The sequence below is a fragment of the Bicyclus anynana genome, chromosome 7 (assembly GCF_947172395.1).
Source record: "Bicyclus anynana chromosome 7, ilBicAnyn1.1, whole genome shotgun sequence".
Lineage (NCBI taxonomy): Eukaryota > Metazoa > Arthropoda > Insecta > Lepidoptera > Nymphalidae > Bicyclus > Bicyclus anynana.
The window spans coordinates 13,925,810-13,953,760 of NC_069089.1; the positions used below are offsets into that span (position 1 = coordinate 13,925,810).

Below are 27,951 nucleotides of genomic sequence, written 5' to 3' on the forward strand. Positions count from 1 at the left end.
CAGTAGGTCCTGAGATTAGCGCGTTCAATCAAACAAACAAACAAACTCTTTAGCTTTATAATATTAGTATAGATCTAGCTGATCCTATGCTCCTGTTTAGTTTTTGTACATTTTAGTAGCAGTAGCAACAGTAGCATAAGCAGTAATAGTAATAGTTAGAGTTGCAGTAAATTTCAGGAATATAATCACTGTTTCATAAATTTAGAAATTTCCTTATTTTTGAAATGACAAAGGTATTACGTATATACTCGTAGACTAACCCTCGTTTTACAAAAACTTACATAAAGGGGATGTTTTTAGGGTTCCGAACGTACGTAGTACAAAAACGGAACCCTTATAATCCGCCTCACGCACATTTTCAGGTCTGTCTATTTTCTCCTAATGTACTGAACCAATCCAGTTGTAATTTGGTACACATATATTAATACTTATATTTTACATCCCTCTGAAATCTAATTAATTTTAACGTTGCATAATAAAATGGGTAGTAAAATATTTTATATAGATATCATTTTAGAAATAATATAGTAAATACAGACACCAAATATTGTTATCAACGAATCCAAAAATCTTTTGACCGTTTAACAATGAAAACAAACATTTATCATATAATGAGTTCATAATTGTTTACATACATGTAATGTCCTTTTCCTGTATTTTCAAGTATATGATATATTTTATAATAATAACTATAATTTATGTAAAATTCATAGGATTAATGTTTATAACTATGTAAATTAAATACTGTATAGGTAAGTTAGTAGTAGGTTGAAGTTCGAAGTTTCAGAATATTTCACGAAAGATCTGATAAATTTACTATACTATTAACTGAAATTAACTCCTCCATGAATTTGAAATTTTCACTAGACCGCGGAAAATCTCCTTAGGGGACGAACTTTGAAAAAATCCTTTCTTAGCGAACGCCTGCGACTGAATAAGTAGAACTCTCCATAAAACTCCATAAAACTCGGACCCAAAAAATCTTCAAACGATACAAATGAAAATTGACCATAATTTAGAATATACGGAGATTCCATGAAGTCAATTTTCCCAATAATCCGCATTGGCCAAATTAGTTATGTAACTTATTGTAGATGCATTTCCGCAACTTTATGCTCATAGATCCGTCAATATCGGTTGTCTTTTATATATAAACATACTTCAATTTTATATTAATAACAAAGATTAGGTTGTAATAGCTTTCTTTGTTCACATAGCTTTCCGCTTTGCCGTGCGTCATCAAGCGTTATATAGTGAAGGGGGAAAAGTGGGTGTGTGTAACAATCCCCTCTAGTAACCTCGTTTCACAATTTTCTGTAATTTATTAACTGAGGACAGAGGCTTTCATTATATCGATTTCAGTATGAATAAAAAATGGCGTCTATTTTTAGAACCAAGGAAAGATTGCATGTCAACCTTAATTTATAAATATCGCAAATTACATGCATGGTACGTATGTATTAGGTAATCTAGTATATTCTTAGGTTATTTAGTAACATTTGTATCTATCGCGCTGTAGAATTATAAGTAAACAACATTGTTTATCATTTGTACACCAAACAATAATATTATTGAATTTGCACCAAAATACTGTATCAATTCTGCAACCGAAAGATTCCTAAGAACAGCATTGTAAATATCTCACAAATTGTCGGGCGTAAATAATTATTTCACCAACTGTTATTTGAGTTGCTGATAAATAATCGTGGTTACGCTGAAATCGATTGTTATTGTTTGTTTCAGCTGAATATTAATGTAGTTGAATATGAAAATTGGATTCGTTCGCTGGCATAATAATATTTGTTGGATGTATAATTGTATATACCGGATGTATATACATGTGCCAGACTTTTAATTTATTGAATCTCTTATGTTGGAATGGTCAAGCAAAAGGGCACGTTGTATAAGGCTCATGTATAAAGTAGGGGTTTCATTTCAAAATGAACTTTCTTACTTAGAAGTTACCTATTTGATTCACAGCTGAATTTTTATGATTTAACTGATTCTTGTTTTATTTATAGAATCTGAAGGCTTTAAACAGCAATCAAAGTATTTTTGTATAAAATATAAATACGGATATAAATAAAATCAATAATTATATAAACAAAGAGATTAATGTAAAGTTTAACATTTTTTATTATGCTGCACGATAGCAGAAAAAATTAAATTGATTAGATAAATAGATACTTTTAATTTTACTTCCGCTAACAATTATCTTTTTTTTATAATTTATGTTGGCAATATTTTATTTATAAACATAGGTATAATGAAATGATAATTCTTTTGCCTATTTATTTGTATTGCCCTGCGATAATCTATTTTTATATTCTACATAACATAGTATGTCGGAACGTACTGTGCTTTTGTGATTAGATATAAGTAGGTAAAGTGGACGCGCAGTAAGCACGCCACTATCGTATAAATTGCGATAACTAGAGCCTCATAATCTGTTGTGTACTCATGCCAGGATTAGTTCATCACACTTACTCTAATCTCGCCGTATGCTGGCTGATAGTATCTTGAAATGGGAACGTCACTCTAAAAATAGACTGCACAATATCTTCGAAACCACAGTGACATAAGTAAGGTGTCGCAAAGTAGCCACTATCTATGTCAAAATGGTAGAAAAAGTAAATGAATAATTATGTAACATCGATACCGATTGTGACCCAGAATCGGATAGCTATTAATCATACACGTATTAAACACTTCACATGTTCGCCTACTTTCTTTCGGCATTGATACCCAATGACACGATTTTGACGGAGATAATAGGTTTTATGGGCTTACGGTTAGCGAATGCGGCTTTTTGTTTTTGCCGACATTTTCCAGGTCAACGTAACAATAACTAGACCGTATACTAGGTTATGCTAACAACTGTATTCACGAATTATCTCAGTATTATATAATGATGCATAATTAGTATTAAATTCTAAAGAATGATTTGTTTTTTGTTGCAGATAAACAACAAGAGCTCGACATACCATCACTGCAAGTTGATGAAGCAAGTGAACGAATCAAGAAGAAGGAAAAGCCACGCCATGCTGGACCTGGCACTACTATGTCACAAGTGAGTATAGAAATCATTATCAGCCTATTCGATTAGCCCAATACAGACCCAAGCATTCCCCATATACGAGAAATGATTTATCAAATAACTGGCCTAAGCACACCACCTGCTGTACAGGTTAGCGGGCTATGTTAAACATACACTGTACGGTACGGGTGTAACACTTTTCAATTTCAGACTGCTATTGAGACTGTATGAAAGAAAAGCTCAATATTTATTAGAACTCAAAGATTGGCTACCCAGGCCCACTAATGGGACCAATGAAATCAATCACAAGCTATAGAAAATTTGATAAATTAATCTAATAAATTTCTTTCTTCCTTTACAGATATCTGGTGTTAAAAGAGCACTCACACATACAAACAGTTTCACTGGCGAACGTGTACCACGATACGGCGTTGAAACACCTCACGAAGAAGAGTTGGGCCAACTATTGGGAGAAATCGATCGCTGGGGTGTCGACATTTTCCGCATCGGTGATCTCTCTTGCGGCCGCCCTCTGACCGCTGTCGCGTACGCCGCCTTCACGTCTAGAGATTTGTTAACGACGCTGCAGATCCCATCGCGCACTTTCCTCGCGTTCGCTGTAACTCTCGAAGAACACTACATACGCGACAATCCGTTCCACAACTCTCTCCATGCTGCAGACGTCACACAATCGACAAACGTTCTTCTAAACACGCCCGCTTTAGACGCTGTGTTTACACCCATTGAAGTATGTGCGGCTTTATTCGCTGCATGCGTTCATGACGTCGATCATCCCGGTCTAACAAATCAATTTCTGGTCAACTCGAGCTCGGAGCTGGCTTTAATGTATAACGATGAATCTGTACTAGAAAACCACCATCTCGCTGTCGCCTTCAAGCTTCTCCAAAACGACGGCTGCGATATATTCGTCAATCTCCACAAGAAACAAAGGCAGACGCTGCGAAAGATGGTCATCGATATGGTGCTCTCGACAGACATGTCCAAACACATGAGCCTACTGGCAGATCTCAAAACGATGGTGGAGACTAAAAAGGTTGCTGGCAGTGGAGTATTATTACTGGATAACTACACAGACCGAATACAGGTTTTAGAAAATCTCGTACACTGTGCTGATTTGAGCAATCCGACAAAACCACTACCGCTGTACAAGCGTTGGGTGGCGCTGCTCATGGAAGAGTTCTTCCAACAAGGCGACCGTGAGCGAGAACAGGGCATGGACATCAGTCCCATGTGCGACAGGCATAACGCTACAATTGAGAAATCTCAAGTCGGTTTTATCGACTACATCGTACATCCTCTTTGGGAGACGTGGGCAGATCTGGTACATCCAGACGCCCAAGATATTCTGGACACATTAGAAGAGAACCGCGACTACTACCAAAGCATGATTCCCCCGTCACCGCCACCAGCGCCCATCCAATCTACACATTCAGGAGCAGACGACGAGCGCCCCGAGCAGATACGATTTCAAGTGAGTTAACTCTCTAGGTTTACTTTTTTCCAAAATTAATCAGAATATATTTTTATTTCGTAACTAACGGACGGCATGGACATATGGGAATAAAAACATTGCTGATTCTGAAAACCCCGCTAAAATCGGTCCGATACTTTCATATACATTTAGTGGAAAGCTGTACATTCAAAACCACAAAATGATTTCAATTTTATTTATTTCTATAGATAACATCAGTTTTGCAATATAATTGGTGCCGAAATATGCCAATTTGTGATATAAAGACGTACTTTAGATAAAGAAGAGTAATTATACTGGTCATTGGATAATCCGATTACTGAAAACCAGACAGGTTTTATATTACGTAGATTGGTTTTTCAGTGAATGATATATACTCGTATTTTAGAAGAACAGGTCATTTGTCAGATATTCACATTTTTACAATTGTTTTTTCGTCTTCCACAGGTAACGCTCGAGGAGGGCGAAGGCTCCGAAGACTGTGAGGGAGAGGGCGACGGTGGGATGTGACGGAAACTATTGGGAATCTGTAAGAAACTCTCTGAGAAGATGCAGGTGTGGTGGAAGCTCTGGTAGAAGAGCGGACGGTCGCACCACGCCGGGCGTATCTCTTGTTGTATAATATACTTGTTGACGCTTACCCTCGAAGTGGAACGATCCCGTGAGCATCGTGACATTTCGAACTAATCATTATTTGTATTATGTGATTACTGTGCAATGTTGTTTAGACTTACCTTATGACTAAAGTGTCCCTCCAAAGCGAACGACTGTATCATTCGATTTTCTAGTGACCATTTTGTTATCGTTTCGTTCGTCTAACCAAAGATGCAATGATCAAGTTCGTTACGTTCGTTCGGTCCCTGTGAGTAGTTCGTCTTCGATTCGTAATGTTAAAGTCGTATAAGTAGATTTTAGACGTCGTCCCTGTATATACTGGGTCGACTAAGTAAGGACATTGAAAACGCTTATTAATTGGTATGAAAGGGTAATTTATATTGTCATATCATCCACGTTTCTCATTTAATACGGGTTTGCGATAATGATGTTATTCACCAAAATATACTAACATTATAGGTATTCCTATATATAAAACTATATTAAGGTAATTTTTTAAAAATGCCTTTCGGAGTTTTTGTCGTGTCTTTTTCTGATTATTAAGAATTCGGTCAGTCTCTTCAATATAAAATAAGACTTCGAACCGAATTTAACGTGTTAGATAGCTTTACTTGATTTTGGTAACCTAATAGCACCTCATTTCGTATAATGGATCGCTGGCGATCCCCTTTCTTTCTTGTTAGAATAATGTATTATTTTTATAAATTACATACTGTACTCTAGTTCATTACCCAAATACAAGTCATTTCTAGAATAAAATGTTTGTGTATGCAATTAACGACAAGTGTTATAAAGTTTTAATAAGTACCTACTAACACTGGCGTGGCTACTAAGTTTCGTTTGAGAGTTTAAGTGTTTGCTGAAGTATAATAGGCGCAAACTAAAGCGGCGCGATGGCCGGGTGTTGCAATAGTACCTAACTGTAAGTAGGTTCAGTATCTTGCGCACAACAATCGTTCATTTGAAAATGCTTATAATTGTTTGCAAATCATTTCTCAAAGTAATATAAACATCGCTAATGACCCGCGCGGTGTTAATTGTCTGGTACCTACAGATCCTAATATCATTAACTTTAAAATGGCAACTTGTAGATTATAAATGGTTATATTTAAAAATATATATAATGTAATACTTAATTACCTGTATTATGTTTGCATTTCACGTATCCATCGATGTTAGTGTATGGTTATAAATATTCGTGAGCTGGTCTCTATACTTTCATGTACTCAAAAGATATTTATTTGTTTACCTGATTAGATGTCTTCTTTTTTGTTTTTGTACCTCACACGTCGTACCTCTGCCCAGAGTATTTGCAAAGTATTGTTAATGTCATAGCTCCATCATTCATATGTGTCAAGAATGAAGGTCCAATGTACATTGTTTTTTTAGGTAAAATAAGATTTTATTCGGCGAAAATGAGTGCGACCGCTGTGTCGCCATGTCTATAAAATGTCTGATTTTAAAATCATAGTTTAGAGTATGGTATGTCGTACAAAGACAAAAAATAAGTATATAAATGCGCTTATATAACTACAATTGTGTGTAATAGAAACATTACGCTTAGAAACATTTGTGTTATGATATACATACTTAATAATATGTATGTAAATTATCTTGAATAATGTTTGTACTATTAGATCTGTGTGATGTACGCGCAATATACGTGTGCGCCCAGTCTTTTCTAGTTCACAAGTGAACAACGGGCTTATGCTGTAATATTGTTTGACGTTTAGAGTATTCTCGAAGTGTCGCCATCTATGAGCCAAACAAGACAACATGAAATTAATCATCGCAATTTTATTGGGTGATTAACAGAAGTTTAGCTAGCCGAATACGAACAAATCACAGCTAGTTCAAGCAACATCATGGTTATTGTAACTATTGTCTCATACTAAAATTGCAATCTTGACGAAGGTGATTAAGACAGTTTTGTATGATACGAAACTTTTGCGATCGAGAAGGAAAATTGTTAGCATAAGCCCGCAGGCCAACTTTACGTCTTCAAAATACCTACCGATGTTAACTCAAACTTTAAAGCTAATCAAATGTGTAACTAGTTGTATCTATAAATATTATGCTCGTTGTTTAATATTAATTTCTGTATAATTGGATGTACCTAACTTTATAGATAATGCAGTGGGTTCGTTAATGAAAATTTTGGTCATACTATCCATAGTAAAACAATCAATCAATGTGACACTTCTCGCGTTTTTACTCACCTACCCACATTATTTGTATATCATTTTTTACTGGTTTCACGGCTGTGGTTTCTATTCTAGCCTTTTTTGAGCCTTCGTCTATCACAGTTATTTGTTAGCTAACTACCAAAGAGAAATGTTTACCTTATTTTTCATTGTATTACGTCAATGTGCATCTGGCATGTCACTTTTTCGAATTACTTGTTTAGATTTACCTGTAAGTTAATAATGTCGCAGTGCGGTTTCAGTGTTATAATAATTATGTTTGGAGAACTAACACATAAGATTGGTTAATACCTAGTTTATTTATAAAAATACCGAAATAAAAGTGTGCAATGCTGGTCATATGCATTACTTATTATTTATGTTTAAAAATAAAATAGCTTGTAATAGTTTAAAATGAATATTTGAGTTGAATTAAAGAATATTAATGTATTTAGAATAAAAAATAATTGAAGAAAACCATGTTTGTTTACTTTCGTACCCTCCTAAATACCCCTTTGGCTGCTTAATTTTTTCTTTAATTTTGTTTGTTTATTCCGGCTAAACTGATTTTGACGGGACTTTGACTGAAAGATAGCTTATTATAAGGATTAGATTAACATTGGCTATGGCCTATGCTTATTATTTTATTTGGACATATTTATACGCTTCCAAAACCGCGGGGTGTCTGCTAGTGGACCATAAAGATAATCCAATAATAATTCAGTTTGTAGACGGTGTAAACTAATTTCAAAACCGTCTTAAAAACGAATAATGTTGGTAGAATAAGCTTTCCCCCTGTAACCTCCCAAAAGGTGGAAGCAACTAACTACTACATACTTCACATCATTTAACCTATGGAGGGATCTCGATAAACGTACAGCCAATGAAGTCCACAGATTACTGATATATAGTCTGGCAAGTTCGTTGATAACACTCCCATGATATGCGGGCGACAGGGGAAAAGACTGCGCGGGTGTGAAATCGGGCGTGTGGGGAAGTGACGAGCTTAAGCTCAGAACTCAGTATTACGTTGGGCGGGAGTAAGTAGTCTAGTATGTTACTCGACTAAAATGCTAACGTAGTCTGAAGTAGGCCTTACGGCTATCGCCTTTATAAGCGTTTTATAAACTGTTTCTATAGAATCGATGTTTCATTGTAATAAACTTAGATACATACGATGGTTGTAATCGTTTTTGTCATGCATAGAGCTCCCTAAAATAATATTTTGACATTTTTTCCTACAACTACCCTACAACTCTCCAGCCAGGTTTCCAGTTCTGTGAAGGTAGTTTATGAGTGGTAACGGATAAGTTTGACTTGACTCAAATTCGAAATGAGGTAAAAGAGCTACCCGATATAGGTGTCAAAGCGCTGGACACTGATTCTTGATTTTCGACAGAGGGGTAACGTTTAACGAGGCAGGTTCCCATAAAATTCGTCTGAGCACACGGGAGAAGTGTGTGATCAAGGGGCCGAAGCTTCAGTACAAAGACTTTTGGACATAGGAAAATAAGCATGCAGAAATCAGACAGTACATTAATTTAAACTAAGTTCTACATAATATTTGCTCTAGTGGTGTAAATACCAAGGTATGTTAAAATAATCACGAGTCCCTGTTTAACAATGTTTTTTTTTTGTTTCTTAAACTATTTTAAGTGTACCTCGATAAAAAAAAATTAAAAGCATAAATCTCAATTTAAAATTGCCGCTGTTTTAGTTTTAAATTATTCCGTTTGCGGAAATAATAGCGCTGCTATATTCAACATTTTCGTCTATGTATCTTCACTTTTTCTCCTTGGAGTATATATTATATTCTTTGATGGTGATCGTGATACGCGTAGCGCCATCTAGTTAATAAAGCGACAAACAACATATTTTACATTTATTATCCATAATAATTTAATAAATTGGAATAAATATTAAACAAAGCTAGATTTCGTAGAGTGTGCGCAAGATAAGTCTGCAAGCTTCGACTATAGTCTAAATAGCCCAAGTCTGCAAGCGACTGTTGGCGCCTTAGACCATTTAAATACCAGGACCTGCCTTGCTAACCGTTACCTCTCTGGCAAAGATCAAAAATCCATGATCTAACGCGTTTATAAAAACTGTTGCTATAGAATCGATGTTTCATTGTTGTAATCGTTTTCGTCGTGTAAAGGGCTCCCTAAGAATGCCAGTTTGTGTAGTTAAATGGCATAAAAAACGGCCAAAAGCTTGTAGTTTAGTAAAAGATGGAGTAACGTTTCATTTGAAAGTATTTAAACCTTAATTTTATCTTAAAAACAATTTATAATAAGAATCGATTCTTTTGACGAAACAGCCAAACATCGATCAGTAATCAAATATTCTATGTATTTAATCTGCGGATAGTCTAAGTAATGTGTTTGTTAGGCTGTGTATGGACCAATGGACATAGAAAATTTTTAATGGTGTTAAATATTTTCTGTGAGTTTACCTCGTCCCTCTCAAAAAACGACAGACAATTTTGTTCGTGAATTTGAGTGCGATGCATCTCTATTTTCTAATTCCTCTTATGGGTGGCGTACTTTGACACCTATATATGTATCTAAGGTGGCGTACTTGATGCCAGCTTTACCGTCATCTTTTTTACCCGCTTAGAGATAAATAGAGATACACAACCTGGCGGCATTTGATTACTTCCTGATTTTAGATGTGCGCAATCTTGTCGTTTACGTAGGTGTGTACGCAGTCTAGCTGTAAATAAATAAAAAGTCTTGGTTTCTCTTGATTTCGCCGAAAACTAAAATGTCAAACTTTATTTGATATTCAGACTTCAGTTATATTTCGTACTTCGTAGTCTGTGGTATTAGTATATTTAATCTGTGGATTGCAGCTCATTTCTGAATTCTGTGACTGACATTTTTGTCACAAACGGCTAAAAAGATACAGACAGCTTACTTCATAGAAACTGCTTAGCACATTTGAGAAATTTGAATTTCATTCATAATTTTAAAATCATATAACCACAAATTTCATTCATAAATTTATCCTTTATCTCTCTCATACAAGGCAAATCTTCATTAAAAATCCCTTTGCCCTCTCTTTCTATTCTATGTATATGTAGAATGTGCCTACACGGCGGAAACGGAAATGCTTGTAGTAATTTGAAAATGGTTGGAAGGGGTCGTAGGTTTATTCCGTAGTTAAATTGATTTGTGAAAGTAGGTTATGCCGTACTATTTGTGGTTATCCCATATAACCGCAAAATGTTACCGGTCTTCTGATATGCCGGTTTCGTTTATCTCGATTATTTATATTGTTACTAGACTTTTTCTTTTGTATGATAAAAAAAAGGCAAAATCTTTTATTTATTTCTTTAATAAAAATGTAAACATTTCCATGCAGTAAAATACCAAATTGTACAGTTACAAAATTATATGACTACTTCACAAAATATATGACAGATGTCGCGTAATTAATGGATATAACGCATTTAAACTGGATGGAATGTGGTCACTGCTCTTTAGTAAAAAAAAGTTCTGTCTCCTATAAAAATGCTTGAACCCCTTTTTCATTTTTAGTGAATTATTTATAACTTTTGCAATTTTAGTGAGCGGGCCTTCAAATTTTTCAAAAACTATGTATATTCAATTCCGAATCGAATGACACCTCAACCATTTTTATAGGAGATGGAGAACTTTTTTTTTATACTAAAGAGCACATGTAGATCAGACTAATATGATAGATACACCACCCTATTATCTATAACTAATTTGACTATTTTTTGTGTAATAATTATTTTTCTTTCATTAGGACCCGATTTAAAACACATTGTCCGGTAAAAAATGATGAAATCTAATTTTGAATCGAAAAAACCATTATTTTAAAAACTTGTACACTTATAGAGGGTAGTAAATTAGTATAAAACGTAGAATTGTAGAATTAGGTGGCGTATCTACCATTTGCGTTTTATCCATTATTTACGGGACGTGGCCTTGTCCGGGACAAGTTAACATGCACTCTGAGGCACAGGGTGTAACACCACTAAATTCCCAACTAAGGACTGAGAATTATAAGTCAAAATTTCTTAGATGAAAAGCTCAGTATCTTATATAACCCCGGACCTCGTGACCACATAGGGTAACCACTGAACCAGAGAGGCTTATGTTATAAGTATGTAAGAGAGTTATGTTAACATAATTGTGGAACACTATATCTAAGATCTTCGTATGACTTCATTTTCCCAAGTAAAAGGCAGTGTACAGTGTACCTCTGTAACTGAAGACGTCCGAAGCATAATAATTGACCTGTAAGGTAAAATTAAGTAAATTAGTATTATGTATATAAGTATAAAGTATTTCTCCTGGAAATAGTTTACAACTGTTAAAATTATTTAAAATCCTACAGAATTTATATACATAACTAGCTGACGCCCCCCGGTTTCACCCGCGTAGTTCCCGTTTTGGTGAGAATAGGAGGATAAAAATATGCCTATGAAACTCACAAATAACATGGTAAAAGAATTTGGAAGTCAATCAGTAGATCCAGAGGTTATTTAGTTCAATAAATATTAAGCCAGACTTCTAAAGGTTATAGTTTTTGTTAGCAATTTTCCTCTTCTTTTTGAATCTTTTGGCAAATTGGAAATATCTTAAATAGTTTTTGATATTAAAAAAACAAACCCCTTATATTTTAGTTAATTGTTTATAACTTTTGCAATTTTTGCAAGCAGCCCTTTAATTTTTTCAAAAGCTTTTCAAATGTGTTTCCGAAAAAATGACACCTCAATCATAGTTCTAGGAGAAGGAGAAAAAGTTTCAATCTAAATGGCGTTTGTGAACTAGAACTAATGGGGTGTAATGCCACCAACTTTCCAACTCACGGCTGATAATTATAACTAAAAATTTCTTAAAAGAAGGAAAAACTCAGTATCTCATTTAGCTCTACCCAGGATTTGAACCCAGGACCTTGTGAACACATAGACTAACCACTGGACCACAGAGGCAGTCATGTTGACATATGGAACACTATAACGAAGTTCTTTATAATATGACTTCATTTTCCAAAGTAAGGCAGTGTACACCTCTAAAACTGAAGACATCTGAAGCATATTTGACCTGTAAAGTAAAATTAATTATCATGATTTTTTGATTTACCTTCGTAAAAATCGTAAACAATTTTTACCAAAATTATATTAAACTAGCGGATGCCCGCGACTTCGTCCACGTGGAAAGTTCAGTTTTTCACAAATCCCGCGAGAACCATAGATTTTCCGGGATATTCCTAAATTAATCCAGGGTAATATCTATCTTCGTTATAAATTTCAGCCAAATCGGTTCAGTAGTTGCGGCGTTAAAGAGTAACAGCTACCCTACCATACTCCCACCCAACACCTACTCTACCATACTCTACTCAACTCTACCTCTACCATAAGTATCCTATGTTCTTCTCCTAGATCTAAGCTCCTCTCCACCAATTTTTAGCCTAATCGGTCCAGCTGTTCTTGAGGTATAAGTGTTGTAACAAACCTGACTTTCTTTTATATTTATAGATTTCTCAGACATATTAGTTACAAAAATTATACTATTATATACCACTCATAATATTCCCACCCCACAAATGACAAAATTAGTCAAAAGGATTATCAGAGCGAATCTTCTAGTGTAGCCTTATTTAAATATTTGACATCCGTATCTATCTCCTGTATGGAGACAAGTCTGGTGCTGTAGTGGGCTGTTAGTTAATTAGTTAAATCAATACGTAATTACCTTCATCTTAAGTAATTTTTTATGTTCTCGGACACCCTCCTCCTACACCAACAGTAGCATATTCTTAACATTGATGGAAGCATATTGAGCATGCAGATGCCCAGTGATCCAGGTATTCTGAAAAATATTAGATAAGCATTTTAACAAAATATGGAACACCATGTGATATTATGATATACTAACAGACGCTTGCTACTCAACACAAATCCCACTGTGATTTTCTTCGCAATAAAAGTAGCCGTGTTAATACAGAGTAAACTGTTCCAAATTTCAGTCAAATCGGTATGCAAGCCGCAGCGTAAAGGAGGTACAAACATACTTACACAGACACACACATTCGTGTGATGATATGGCTTGTTCTTGTTAATTAATAAAGCCTTACGTGATTCTTCCCTCGCTTTAAGATCACCAGATTATTGGACCAAAATATTTGCGCCAGTAATCCCTCCTGTACTCTCGTCTGTTTGTCGACTCTGTTTCCCACTGGGATTTCTCCTAGTCTTCCACAAAGTTGCTTGAAGTAACGGGGTCCACCGCATGAAAGTGAGAGTGGAGTTGAGGTGCAGAGGCTAAAGAGTTACACTTCATTTGTAACGCTTATATTGCGCTTGTCACCCCCATAAACCCCGAAAAATGGTATGGAGTTATAATCTACAGTTCATATTAATTCTCAGTCTGGAGTAGGGAAGCTGAAGTTGTTACACTCCCTTCCCTCAGAAAGCATTTCCTAATATAATGTAATGCATAATTACCTTCATCTTATCGTAGGAACTTGGGTTTATATGTTTATCGTTTAAATCTATGGTTCTGGCACGTCCTCCTGCACCATCAGTAGCATAAGCCCGTTCAATGAAAGCCCATTGAGCATGCTGATTTCCAATGATCAAGTCCTTCTTCTGAAAATTATTACAGAAGCATTTTAACAAATGAGGAACATCATGAATATGATATACCTTGTTGTTATTAATCATATAATAAAATATATTTTCAGCGTCTTCATTACTATTATGAAGGCATTCTCTGTGTGTATCAGTTATTAATGAATTTATTGCAGCTACATTTGCAGAACCTTAATCACAGATCGTAGCTCTTAAAATAAATCCAGATTTAAATATTGCCTCAATTATTTCTCTAAGAATTCTTTTTAAAGTCTTTATTCCATCACAGAGAAAATAATAAGCTAAAGGTATTTTCCAAGATGGAAATAAGCCACGTAACATAAAAACTAAAACTTTATCTGCAACATTATTTGCTCGTTCACCACCTATGTTCCTAGGTCTTTAAAACCCTCAATAACCCCAGAATGAATATTAAAAAATAAATTTTTGTTGACAGCCATTTCATCAAACAACAATATACACTGCAAACCCATAGTCTGTGTGTTCTTAGCACAATCAGCCGAATGCTGGAAAATAAATTCATTAATACCTGGTCTCACAGGTATTTTAGTTAATAGAGAGTTTGTAGTTGATTTGGATAGGAATATTAAATATTTCTGTAGGAATTTGTAAAAATTAAGGCTCAACTTAAATAATGTAAGTGCAAAGATTTTCTCATCATTAGTGTATCTAGGAGATTTGACTTTAGAATCAGATAATCTTAACTGTGAATCCACTAATAATTTCCCAAACTGAGTTAACAAAGGATAATTTGAAATAAAATATTGTCCTTACTAGCACAAAGTTTTGACTATAATTGTTAGCATTTGTAAGTCTCATTGCGCAACATTTGTTTTAATGTTCTAATATTCTGACGTAACTTTTGCTTCCTAGGAGTTTCAAACTTAGCTGATCGAACTCTAGGAATTATGTCAGACTTTCTATGAGGCTTGTGTCTAAAATGAGGCCTAACATGCACAAAGGGATTCTGTGAAGCAGAAGGCAGGGGATCAGGTAAAATTGAACTCTGTAAATATTCGGACTGGGATTGTGAGCCTAGACAGACACTATTTGTAGAAATATAATTGATTGTTCGTTAATATTGACATTTAATGCGTTAGTCTACATTTCAGGCTATTTGTTTGTTTGTGAAGTAGTAGTTACATGGTCAACTATCGTTTATTCGTATTTATTAGGCCCGATGAAAGATACCTCTAGGAACTTGGAATTTGTAGGTGCTAGAACAGCGTTTTGGTTTAAATCACTAATTTCCAAATTCAAAGTAAGTATCGCAGACTTAGTTAACCTTAACCTATGATTAATAACATAGCAAGGTAAACAGGAATATTTACGCAAAAACAGGCAATTGATTAACCATACCTTCCATCTAGTAACATCAGTATATGGTACAGCACGTAAATTAATAGCTGTTTTACACTTAGGCACGCAACAGCGCTTCATTTTGAACGAAAAACAAAAACACTTTTGCACTTTTACTATCGAACACTGAAATTAACCGAGCACAAATCAAACTATAACTCTTTATTAACAATACTATACAATAATATACAGAAAATAAATAAATAGAAATAAAATCCTTGATAAATTGATTTATAGTTTCCTGTAGTTCCACTGGTATCACAGTTTCACTCAAGGAACATATTTACATTTCACTATAATTGCAGCCATGTTTTTTTACAAGGCAAAAATAAAACTTTAATAAAAAGGTTCAGCCAATCACAACAGAGCATAGACTGGCTTCGGTTCCGAAAATGATCGGATAATTAAAAAGGGATGGAAAAGGCATTTTCCATAAACACCACAATGTGTGCGTAAAGGATGGAGAATCCGTTAAATTGACGAATCTTTTGGCCGAAGGCACACTGGCGTGATTTTTGTTTTGTTGCAAATGCAAATAAAATTACAAGCTTGGAATTGGAAGCTTGATTTTGGCTTACTCTTTAAAGCAATAGAGTAGGATTAGATTTTACTGCAACTTTATAAGAGTTTAATTTAATCAAAATGGTGAAGCTAACTAATGAATTAATACAGAATTCAATGCAGTATATCAACCCGTGTCGAGACCGAGAGCTGGATCTTAGAGGTTAGTTTTTAAGGATTTAAATTTTTATGGTTTAGCATTGATTTACAGTTTAGAGCTAATAATGTAGGCACAATAGTGAAATATTAATAATTTCCTCAGCTTACCGCTGCTTACCACACCATTTCAACTTGAAATTGTAATATTGTAATTGCATAAAGTAACTCCTGAAGTCCTGAACAAACTTTAAAAGATTCCAAAATCAGTTTTAATATATCTACTGCTAGATACAAGCTCGACATTAGTTTTTTCAGCATAATATCAGTCAAAAAAATGTAGACCAGTTAAAACTATAAAATTCAATTTGATTACTGACTTACTGAGGGTAAGTGATTTTTATAATCAAAATATATCTGCCTTCGGAAAAAAATTAACTATTGCTGAAAATTAAATCTGACTTGCTTATGAGTGCAAACGCTTCTTTGTCATGTCGATAAATAGCTTGCAAGAACTAAAGAAGATAAGGTTGATCTTATTTTTTTTAGTCTCCTATGCCTCTACATTGGATAAAATAGGCATCTTGCATACTGTGGACTGGGATGTAGGACCCATACACTCTTCACATCTAAACTGTCAATCAAAATATATCTCTGTGTTATTAGAATTCAGATAGATACTTATAGAGATAATTTGAATTTTTTTAATTGTTTGTTATGAACAAGTACTAAAACAACTGGACTGGTTTTTAAAAATCCTTTCACTAATGGAAAGCTACATTGATAACAAGTAATATAAACTATATTTTGTCTCCATATTACCACAGGAATGTGTGAAACCATGTCTGCTGTTTGACATATTAAAGTTTACTTGCTAAGCAAACGCCTAAATGTTTGGAACAATGCAAGCAACTGTAGGTACACAAACATAACAACAACAAACGTTGGGACTTACTAGAACAATAAATTATATACAGAATAAAATTACCCTAAAGTGGTGACTCTGATGTGACATGAATGATTCTGATTCTTCTTTCCCACTGGACACACTATACTAGGTCCTGCTAGATAACCAACCAATAAGCTATATTCATTAAAAACAAATAAGCTATAGATCTGTTTTAATAAAATAGTCCTCAGTCACAGAAATATTTAGGACTGTATAAGTGACGTTGGCTCCTTAATGGAACCTCAGCAAAGTCAAGGGTTTTAGGCGAGCACGGAAGCATTGCCAATCAGATATTGGGGACCTTATAATTATAATATACTAGCGGACCCGGTCAAGCTTCGTTTTGACATAAGTGCACTTATTCTCTATCCCTACTCTACCCTTCTATACCTCTACCCCTACCCTACCCCTACCGCTTGACTCTTAAACGTTTGTATGGGAAATAAAAAAGGGCAGTTTTTAGGGTTTTCCCGGAAATTATTTGATTTTTTCTCACCTTTTCAACCTTCCCTATACCTCCACGAACATTTCAAGACCAAGATAAGATAAATCCGTTAAGCTGTTCTAGAGTTTTAGTGAGACTAACAAACAGCAATTAATTCTTATATATATAGATACCAGGGTCTTCATTAGTTGAAGAGATGGTATTGCTTGACAAACCTGCATTGCATCTGGTGGATAGAAAATGATTTTGAAAATAAATTTCTGCCCTTATTATGTTACAGGTTACAAAATACCACAAATAGAAAATCTAGGTGCAACTTTGGATCAATTTGACACAATAGATTTATCTGATAATGACATCAGAAAGGTAGATGGATTCCCATTATTAAAAAGGCTGAAGACTCTGTTCTTTAACAATAATAGGATTGTGTAAGTATATTATTACACTGCAAAATAATATTTCCTGTCGGTAAGTTTTGATATCCCAGTGGATATGACCTCTGCCTCCTATTCTTGATTCCTCAAATCTGGTCTGGGAACATTTAAATATAATTATGACTGGGTCATTTTAAGAAATTAAATATTATCTGCTTGTAAAAAATGGAGTAACTTCTCCCATATTCCAAACATTTCCCTTCACTGCTCTGCTCCTATTGATTGTAGCGTGATGAAAAGTATACTATAATCTACCCAGGAGTATGAAGAATAATTTGTACCATGTTTTGTTAAAATCCGTCGAGTATTTTTTGTTTCTATAATGAACATACAGACAGACAAAAATTTTACTGATTGCATTTTTGGCATCAGTATCAATCACTAATCACCCCCAGTTATTTTGGAAATATATTTTATGTACAGTATTGACCTCTCTACAGATTTATTATAAGTATAGATAGGACAGGATAGGGTAATTTTTTTTTATCAAGATATCAATATATTTTCACTATAAGTACTTTTTCTGTTCACAGGCGCATAAGTGAGGACCTGGAGCAGTACATACCTAATATAGAGGTTCTAATTTTTACCAACAACAATATAACAGAACTTGGTGACCTGGACCCACTGGCCACACTTCCTAAACTAAGGACTCTTTCTTTGATGCACAACCCGGTGGCCAATAAACAACACTATAGGTAAGTTGTTCTTTCTCTATAGGCTCAAGATATGCACCATAATCTTGTGATGTTAAATAGACAAATGTTCAACCACAAATATTGATCTCTCTTTTCTCCCAATGCAAAAATTTCCACTCTGTTGGTATTGGTCAACAATGTTATTTTTCTCTTTACTAGATAAATGTTGTCGATGCCTGCTAAGCTAATGTTTTATTGACAGCGCTAAATTAACATTTTCATAAAAATTTGTTTGTATGGTGCAACATTTGATTTGAATGAGATTCATAAGGAAATAAATTATTCAAGGAATTATTATTTCACAATTCCCAATTAAACACATTAACTGATTTATACACTTATTTTCTATCAACAATTTCAGAGCATATGTGGCATTTAAACTACCAGAGCTAAGATTGTTGGATTTTAGAAAAATCAAACAGAAAGAGAGAGATGAGGCCAATGCACTATTCAAAAGCAAAAAAGGGAAGGAAATTCAAAAGGAAATTTCAAGGAAAGCAAAAACTTTTGTGCCTGGAGGAAATATGCCTGATCCCAAAGTTACAAGTATGTATAATTGTGCTTTTCTTATATTTTTTCTCTCAGTAGCATAATTATAGCCGTGGCATATTTGTTAGCCCTGGGACGCAACAGACATCGGGACAAAAGAGCCCCAGCCATTTATAAAGACCGGTCAAGTGTGAGTCAGACTCGCCCACCAATAATGCTAACATGCGACCTGTGAAGAGAAATAGACTGAATTCAACCAATAGCAATGCAACCAGAAATACCGCATTGTGTTGAATAGAAATACGAAAGAAATGGGACTAAGACAACTCATCTGCCATTGGACAATATTTTTGTTTAATTATGTTTTTCAGGAATATTTGTCATATTTTTTAAATATGACCAAATATTTGTCATATTTTTTAAATATGACCAATATTCCCATTCACCTCCAAGTAGTTGTGAAACTGTTTTAGGAATGGTTGATGATGAGTTCGACTGCTCTTACCATTGAGCTATTGGGACTTCAAACTTTACTCTTCACTTGGTCGCATGTTAGTGCCATAGCAATCTAATTGCGCCGTTTTTGTCGAACTTTTCCCGAATTTTACACCCCTGTTTTAATAACAATTGTAGTTTTGAGATATTTTCTTGTACTTGTGGTCTAATATGATGTTGCTTGCCAAATTTCATAGTTCCAGGTCAACGGGAAGTATGATATGAGTTTTGATGTCAGACATATCTTAGAAGTTTTACAACTTTATGGAACCTGTGTACGAGTACTTTACGCCGCAATTGTTAAACCAATTTCGCAATAGTTTAAAATAGATACTATTATCTCTATTAAATTTATGGTTCTCATAAAATATTAAAATTCCAAACTTTACAGCAGTGAAGGTGCTGGCATAAATAAAATTCATGACCTCGCCTTGTTTTGTTGTTGTTGAATTATAGAGTTGTTTTAGTTGTTATTGTAATACATTTCTGCAATTATTAATTACAGATCTTACACCTCAAGAGATCCACAAAATCAGAGAGGCCATTAAGAATGCTTCTTCTCTACAAGAGGTAGAACGTCTGACGAGAATGTTGCAGTCTGGCCAAATACCTGGACAGAAACCTTTGCAACCACAGTCACAGACAAATGGACAACGTAAGATTTATTTACTCCTTTTTATTTACTCGGTGACATTTCTAATTTTAAAAATCAAAGCAGGAGCTAAATGGAGGATTTTTGGATTTACTTGAGATAAGGGAAAATACCTTGAATGTTCTCAAGTGCCTCCCCTAATTAAAAACCCTTACTTGTAGTGGGGGTATGTCATCCAACATTTAGTTGATCAAGTAAGTTTAGCAGTATAGTCTAATTCACATGTGCTCTTTAGTAGAAAAAAAGTTCTATGCCTCCTATAAAAATGCTTGAGGTGTCATTAGATTTGTAATTGAATGTAGATAGTTTTTTAAAACATTGAAGGCTCGCTCGCAAAAATTGCGAAAGTTATGAACATTATAAACAATTGAAAAATTTGACTTACACCTCAAAAACTATATAACATATTTCCAATTTGACAAAAGATTCAAAGAGAATAGAAAATTTCCTAACAAAAACTGGAACCTTTAGAAGTCTGGACAAATATTTGTTTAACTAAATATTGCTCTGAAAATGGCCGACCGCTGAACATTGGGCATGTCGCTGCTAGGAAGGGTATTAAAAACTAAACATTTCATTTTCTTTTTTTTCCATAGACAATCCAGATTGTTATGGTGCAGTCCATCTGTTACTACACTAAGACTTATCTACTAAACTTATTAATATTATGTTTTATGATCCTATGCTTTCAGAAGCTGAGTATGAGGAGATGGAAACCGATGAAACAAACGGTCAATAGATCCAAGAAAGGTTTGCATGTCTTTAGCTGTAAGAACAGAAAACTACACTGGCCAGCGATGTGAATATTTTACATGCTGTTTTGTATTACAAAGATAATTAAATATAATTATTGTTTGGCTTAAAATATTTCCCATTTACTAGTATTAAGTTGAGAAGAATAAGAACTACACCAATATTTTGCTACAAAGACAGATACTACATGCAGATTGAGTTGGTACTTCAGATATTTCTGTTGAAAAGCATAATAATATTATTATTATGAAACTTATACTACACTATGTAAATCGGTTTATACTGTATCTTTTTTAAAAGCAACTTGTTGCTGGCATCAAATTCCTCTTGTCTATTGCCATTTTGAAAATTCTAGGTTTTTGTGGAAAATAACCAAATACATGCTAATAATATAGTTTTGTATTTGAAATCAGACACCAACTGGCACGAGTACTTGCTTTAAAAAAAAATCTTACAGCATAAGCATATTCTTTAGGTAATTGGTCGAGTAGAGCTATTACTTTTTCTTTAAATAAAAATAACTTTCGTATCAAAAAGCTTTTTTTATTTCATTTTTAACCCATATACCATAGGACCTCTACCCTAGTAAAGTGGGGGGGGGGGGGGCACAGTATTATTGTGATACTAATAATAAAGTTTTGATACGAGAATATGGACTCTATCTCCAAGACTCGAGTGAATAGGCACTTCACTTGGGAAAGTACGTTAAAATCGGAATTTTGCTATCCATCAGGCTGATTATAGCCAAGCAACTACATTAGAAAAATAATTCAGTGTTGGCGACATAGCAATATGAATGTATGAAAAAATACCCCAAATGGGAATGATTGTACTTTGTACTAACTCTTTGAAACCACCTGAAGATCTAGCTACTGTACCTATAGGCCATACATAGTAAAATGCCTATTGTCTATAACTTAGGAGCACACAAAAAAAAATGGAAAAAAAATAGCGAAGTACACATGCACTAGCCTAAAATTGATAAGGAGGAGAGTTGGGTTAATTGGATAATAGACAACCTTTCAAGTAATAAAAATCACAATTTTAAATTATTTATTAATTTTATTATTTTATATTATTCATTGGTTACTTTCACTGATTAATTAATTTTTATTTTAGATTATAATAAATTCTTATATTTTAAATTTAAATATTCGTCATCGCCAGCATCTAAGTAAACACTATAAATCATTGGCAAAACTGTCGGTTTCCCCATTAGTTCTTCGATAGAGGGTCTTTTGTCAGGCAAAACCGATAACATTGAGTCCACAAGGTCCTGTATGCCTCTATCATATACTGTAGAGTCGATCGGGCAGACACTGCCACTTGTTATGGCCTTAACCAATCCCACTAAAGTCTGGAAGAAGAAGAAAAAAAGGTTTATCCGTTTGTATCCGTTTTAATTACGGACGTCCACGGTTATACCCGCGTAGTTCTTGTTCCTGTAGGAATACTGGTATAAATGAATATAGCTTATGCTAATTATTGTTATTGAAATTAGGTAAGTATTCATTATAATACCTACCTACTACTAATTTTGGAGCAAAATATTTTAAATTGATTATGTACCTATTATAAATTTAACGTCACTGCCATTGATTCACACTTACCTCTGCTTCAAATGCTCTTCTATGGGTGCACATTTCATACAATAAACAGCCAAGTGCCCAAACATCGCTTTTTGTATCATAGGGATTTCCTTCACACAGCTCTGGTGCTAAATAATAAGGTGTACCAATTACCGTCGAAGTTTTTTTTGCACTAAAATTTAAACGGCAATCGGCAAATTAGTAGGTATTTTTTTTGTTCATTAGTGTATGGGAAACCCCGGCAATTTAGACACCCTAGGCAAAGTGAAAACCTTACCTTCCCAACCAATCATTTAAATACTATGTACTTCACTGATTTCGTCGTACGTTACATGGTTACATAAATAAACAGGTAATGAATGTACAAAACATACGTGTGATGTAATTGTTTACATTGTTGTGAAACTTTAAGTATACACTACTTAAAGTTTCCTATTAAAATACTGTCACTTGTTTTGAAATCATGCGTCTGGGTTTGATTTTACATTTTGTTATGAGCATATACTAATATTATTGGAAAATATAAGAAATATATTAATGTAGAGTTATTTTTGTTGATTATATGATTATATTAGATGAATATACAAAACCTTTTTTCATTTAAATTATGTAGCATTTCTAAGCTTTCAAACGTTAAGGTATCTACTTTGCCCGGACTTCCCCTTTTCTTATTGCCTAACCTTTAGATTCTATACTGCTAGGTATATGATAAAGACTGTTTCTAAATTAAATACTATAATACGCTAAATAAAAATCAATAATTGTCTCACTCACCTAGCTAACATTTTAGATATACCGAAGTCACCAATTTTTACGAGCACGCCATTTTTGCCAGTCAAAAGTATGTTTTCAGCTTTTAAATCCCTATGTATAATGTCCATTTTGTGAATGTAATTTACACCAAGCAAGACTTGGCAAAAGAAGAACAATATTTCCTGTTGATAAATTAATTATTATTAAATAAAACAATAGATAGATAATATAATACCGGACTTAATTTAACATTCGATTCGCTACCAGACGAAAACGCTGCACGTTGCATATTATTCCTATTTCCTTACAGGATGATTGTTTAAAAAATAAGTATACCTAGTCATATCTTAATCATTATCATTTATCAGCCGTTGGACGTCCATTGCTGATCTTGAGTGTTCCACCTAATGAGGGTTCTACCAATAGCACGCTTTCCGATGCAGAGTCCTCCATCTAAGTCATTCTAAGCATCTTTGAACCCCAACGACTACATGTATGGCCATTGCACCTTCAACTATGCAACTCGTCGGTGACTTTATTTCTAAATCCCATTTCTGATTCGATCACTTTTTTTTTAATTATTTTTTAATTCTGAAGCGGGCTAACTTAGGAAGAGGATGAAAATCCACGCTCATTTCGGTTTCTACACGACATCGTACCGAAATGCTAAATCGCTTGGCGGTACGTCTTAGTCGGTAGGGTTGTATCTAGCCACGGCCGAAGCCTCCCACCAGCCAGACCTGGCCCAATTAAGAAAGCCGGGGATCGAACCTAGAACCTCCGTCATGTAAATCCACCGCGCATACCACTGCGCCACAGAGGCCGTCGAAAACTTTACTTTGAGTATAGCTCTGAACTTACTTAGAAGGCCTTAGTTAACGACCAATTAAATAGGTATTTATTAGTAGGTACCTACTTAAAACAAATTAAAACTCATTTTACCTGTTGATCTATTAGCTTGGGACATCGCCTATACATATATTCCGCTAGATTCCCGCTAGTGGCATATTCCATGGATATCATTACATGGTTATCTATATAGTAACAGTTGTAAAACTTAACAATATTAGGATGGTTCACTGATGAAAGTATTTTTATTTCATTTGCTATGTCCTGAAAAAAGTGAGGTAAGTCAATCTTGTTAATAAGATATTTTTTATAATGGTTGTCCCATCGATATAAATCGTTAGATGGGCCCCTCCATATTAAAGAACGCTCAATTTTATGTCATTACCCAAAGACGTGCATGCCCATCATAACTTAATACGTAACAAGCGCATGTTGTGAGTGGACTTGAAAAAATATTTACTGTTTTTTTTCATTTTAATCCCTTAAATATACCTTCGTGGTCATTTTGGAAGTGTAAAACACAAGCCACAACATGAATAAAGAGAAATGTGTTACCAGTGATGACGTCCTCAATGTGCGAAATCAATGACAATTCCGTGACGCTTTGAGGCCCATCTAACGATCTACGATCGATGGGTTGTCCCTTAAAAGTCGCTACAAAGATCCGAGGTACCTATTTTCGTACGTGATTACCTGTTTATGATCTTGTAATTTTATGTTCAATTCAATGTCTTTTACTATCGTATGCGTATCATCCTGCTTTTCGCACAAATACACATTTCTGTAAAGAAAAGGCCTCGTCAATTCACAAAACTAGTAATACATAATCTAGGTAAGTATATACCTAAAGAGAAAAGACTTACTAGTTAAATAATACGTACCCGTACGTGCCTTTCCCTATTGTCTTTATTACGCTAAGATTGTGTTTTTTGAACCTTTTCAAAATTTCCATCGTTTCTATTTTAGAGTCATTTGCGTTAGTTTAGTTATTATAGTCAGTTTATTAGCACGTCAGTGATTTGTTATTTGCATTACACCCAATATTCAAAAATACCCTCATTTCTGACATTTTACGATTAGGTCGAATAAAAGTTACTCTTACTCTGAGTCTTATATAATCTGTATTAGCAGTGGTGTGCTTTTATTTTTATATAATTCGGAAAATGGAAGTTCTTTATTTAATTTAAATGTTGTAACATGGCATACACAATATATTACATGTACCGACCTTTGTATCGATCTTTGTCCAAGTTATGGCATAAAACCTAGAACCCGCAGCAGAAATAACGTTGTTACTTTAAAAACGAATAACTGGTACTTGTCGAATGTCGACCTGTCAAAACTTGAAAAATTGAAAACATTGACTAAAATTGGAATTGTATTTTGGTGATTGGTCCCGTTATCGGGGAAAATAAATTAAAACATCTATCTATAATTTATAAAAAACAACAAAATGGGGCAGATTATGGGATCATTTAACGCACGAAATGTAGATCTTTACATGGACGATAAGCCTACATTTGAGCCCCAAGAAGGATTCAATTTTGAACGAAAACAGCGAGGTATCTATCATTTACTAGTTTTGAAGACATTAATTAAATAATAATTATTATTATTTACTTGTACTGGTTTACTTACATTTAACAATCACAGTAAAAGGTTGGTACAAGGTTACATAATAGATATGTCAATTTCATCCTGTAAACAATGATTTCAGAAATGATAGCTAAGGAAGAGGATCTTATATCAGCACGTATTCCACCAAAGTTTAGGGATTACTGCGCACACTATCTACTTGACTATCAAGTGTGCCGCTACAATAAAATGCCAATGTTATACAAGTGTGCGCATGAGAAGCATGCCTACTTGAACTGTGAACATGATGAGTAAGTATTATTAAATATTATTGACTCAGTAGTCAGGGCTAGTTCCGAGTTGTGGCACCAGTTTAAATTAATAATTTGGCAGAGGGAACAATGCAAACCAAGAAGGTGCATATTGAAAGAACTTGTTAAAACTACACCAGTAGGCCTACAAATCAATTGATTGCGGCTGAATCAGCAATATTGCTGTCAATTTTGTCCCAACTCATTAAACAATATTTCCAGTTCAGCACTATTGCTTGATTTGAGTTCACAAGATAATGTTGTAGGTAGCATGTTATGCATACTGGGCTACAATCCCCAAAATCTGCCAAGAGATGAATTTATGCAATGCTAAAATGTTTGTCTCTCTCATAATATATAAATTGAAAACTAATAGTAGGTGCCAATCTTAGTTTGATAAACCTTAAGTTAACCAGTCATCTAAAATTTTGCATATTTTGTCTGTCATTCTGAAAAGTAATAATTCTAGGGATTGAAAATTGAAATTAAATGCTAATGATAAAAGTATACTAATCTACAATTAAAATATAAGTTATTAATCTGGATTTAGCCTTACTTTGCATAACTTCATGCTGTACAATGAATAATGCTTGTTTGCCATAAAATCTGACAAAAACCCAAGTATGCAAATGAGTATTTCTATCAACATCTGCTAAAATAGAACAACTGTTGTTTTTTTCATGTTACCTGTTTTCTGAACAGGTACAATTTAATAACTGCAGTTAAATATTTTAGAATAATGTATTCTTCATTTCCTTTCTTTCCTTCTTGGGATTCTGTATATCTGTCAAATGTTGTCATTTGATTTGAATTTCTTTTTTTGGACTATTCTGTCAAAATAAAATCCAAAGAGGTGACAAAAATTGTCAAGTACTTTCCTGTTCTTGGCCATTGTTTTGGCCAAGTGAAGGACAGTGGGGACAGTGGTCCCCACTGGAATCACTCTCACCAGTTAAGATGTCTCCAGAAGCTTAGCAGGCCATCCAGGTTACCAAGCTAAGAAATATAGTTAATGCTGTTGTCTAGAAACTTCCATAAATCTTAAAATATATTATTGACCATCTAAGATTTTTTTATTCTAATTTTTCCAGTTATGTCCTTCGCATGAAAGAATTTGAACGTGAGCGTCGTCTACGAGTAAGAGAAAACAAAATTGTTGGAGTAGCAGCATGAGCTCAATAAATCAACACTAGAAAAATATTTCTAATTGTAAATATCTACTGAAATAAATAGATTGTTGCAGCAGTTGTACTGTAATGATGTGTATTTATTTTTACAACCATTTATTTTATTATTTATTTACACAAGTACAATACTAGTTTAATTAACTATAAATTAAAATTATAAGTATATATATTTAATACTATAAACTATAGCTGTACTACCAGCATTTAAGTTAGTCCCTCAAAGCCTATTTCCCCTCATAATAAAAACCATATGTTCTTGAATTAAAATTTATTTAATCGAAGCTTCTAAGAATAAATTACATTAGAAAATTGGTCAGCGGTATTTGATCGGAGTTCCGTAATAAATGCCTACTCTTTACAGGAGTTTAATATGCCTACTCTCTGTCTACAATACACGTAGATCGGTGATTGTAGATCGCAGATGTGCGTTGCCTTTGACGTGTTTTCATAACACAATGAACTACACTAATTATTTGCGTTTTTTTGAGGCTGTAGGCTATAGTGCTCCCATTACGCTTAATTTTTTTTTAGTAATTGCGTCTATTAAGGAATGACCTCGTCTCGTTATATTAAACGTAGTTCGGACTACTTTAGTATTTTAGTCGAGTACAAACAATTTTTGAACAAACAAACAAACAATTTTTGAATTTACCGCCCAAAAATCGTTCGTACTCGACTAAAATACTAAAGTAGTATGTACGGCCCCTTAGCCTAATTCCGACTACTTTAGTATTTTTAACCGACTTCCAAAAAGGAGGAGGTTCTAAGTTCGGCTGTATGTATGTTTTTTTTTTCATGTAT

The 27,951-nt window shown here is 34.2% G+C and overlaps 5 protein-coding genes across 18 annotated transcripts in view; 3 read left to right on the forward strand and 2 right to left on the reverse strand.

Moving 5' to 3' along the window:
* Nucleotides 1–7,804, forward strand: part of LOC112044075 (cAMP-specific 3',5'-cyclic phosphodiesterase) — a 629,441-nt gene extending 621,637 nt beyond the window's left edge. For all 12 annotated transcript variants that reach the window (XM_052882556.1, XM_052882561.1, XM_052882560.1 and 9 more), the window contains 3 exons: nt 2,961–3,070; nt 3,399–4,529; nt 4,977–7,804. In XM_052882556.1, the coding sequence (XP_052738516.1) occupies nt 2,961–3,070; nt 3,399–4,529; nt 4,977–5,039 (1,304 nt within the window). In that variant the 3' untranslated portion in view covers nt 5,040–7,804. The remainder of the gene's footprint in view (nt 1–2,960; nt 3,071–3,398; nt 4,530–4,976) is intronic.
* Nucleotides 7,805–10,648: 2,844 nt separating this feature from the next.
* On the reverse strand, nt 10,649–15,674 carry LOC112043750 (uncharacterized). 3 transcript variants are annotated; one of them, XR_008250989.1, is made up of 4 exons: nt 15,315–15,674; nt 13,809–13,952; nt 13,057–13,173; nt 10,649–11,595 (listed from the first exon to the last, which is right to left on the reverse strand). XR_008250989.1 is itself a non-coding variant. In XM_052882678.1 (3 exons), exons 1-3 carry the CDS (start codon nt 15,393–15,395, stop codon nt 11,524–11,526), a joined length of 297 nt encoding a protein of 98 aa, XP_052738638.1. In that variant the 5' UTR covers nt 15,396–15,674; the 3' UTR covers nt 10,649–11,523. The 3 variants fall into 3 exon arrangements, 1 of the variants encoding a protein (XP_052738638.1); XR_008250990.1 differs by having other exon boundaries at nt 10,649–12,405; XM_052882678.1 differs by lacking the exon at nt 13,057–13,173.
* A 146-nt stretch (nt 15,675–15,820) lies between these two features.
* Nucleotides 15,821–20,980, forward strand: LOC112052900 (U2 small nuclear ribonucleoprotein A'). Its single transcript, XM_024092143.2, has 6 exons — nt 15,821–16,038; nt 17,646–17,793; nt 18,333–18,497; nt 18,859–19,043; nt 19,987–20,136; nt 20,826–20,980. The coding sequence occupies exons 1-6, from the start codon at nt 15,957–15,959 to the stop codon at nt 20,870–20,872; spliced, it is 777 nt and encodes a 258-aa protein (XP_023947911.1). The 5' UTR covers nt 15,821–15,956; the 3' UTR covers nt 20,873–20,980.
* A 948-nt stretch (nt 20,981–21,928) lies between these two features.
* LOC112052898 (serine/threonine-protein kinase Nek8) lies at nt 21,929–25,124 on the reverse strand. The gene is made up of 6 exons (XM_024092140.2): nt 24,959–25,124; nt 24,771–24,858; nt 24,171–24,341; nt 23,250–23,410; nt 22,497–22,647; nt 21,929–22,243 (listed from the first exon to the last, which is right to left on the reverse strand). Exons 1-6 carry the CDS (start codon nt 25,027–25,029, stop codon nt 22,007–22,009), a joined length of 879 nt encoding a protein of 292 aa, XP_023947908.1. The 5' UTR covers nt 25,030–25,124; the 3' UTR covers nt 21,929–22,006.
* A 249-nt stretch (nt 25,125–25,373) lies between these two features.
* Nucleotides 25,374–27,220, forward strand: LOC112052899 (NADH dehydrogenase [ubiquinone] 1 beta subcomplex subunit 7). Its single transcript, XM_024092142.1, has 3 exons — nt 25,374–25,639; nt 25,795–25,963; nt 27,055–27,220. Exons 1-3 carry the CDS (start codon nt 25,531–25,533, stop codon nt 27,134–27,136), a joined length of 360 nt encoding a protein of 119 aa, XP_023947910.1. The 5' UTR covers nt 25,374–25,530; the 3' UTR covers nt 27,137–27,220.
* Nucleotides 27,221–27,951: the final 731 nt, after the last annotated feature.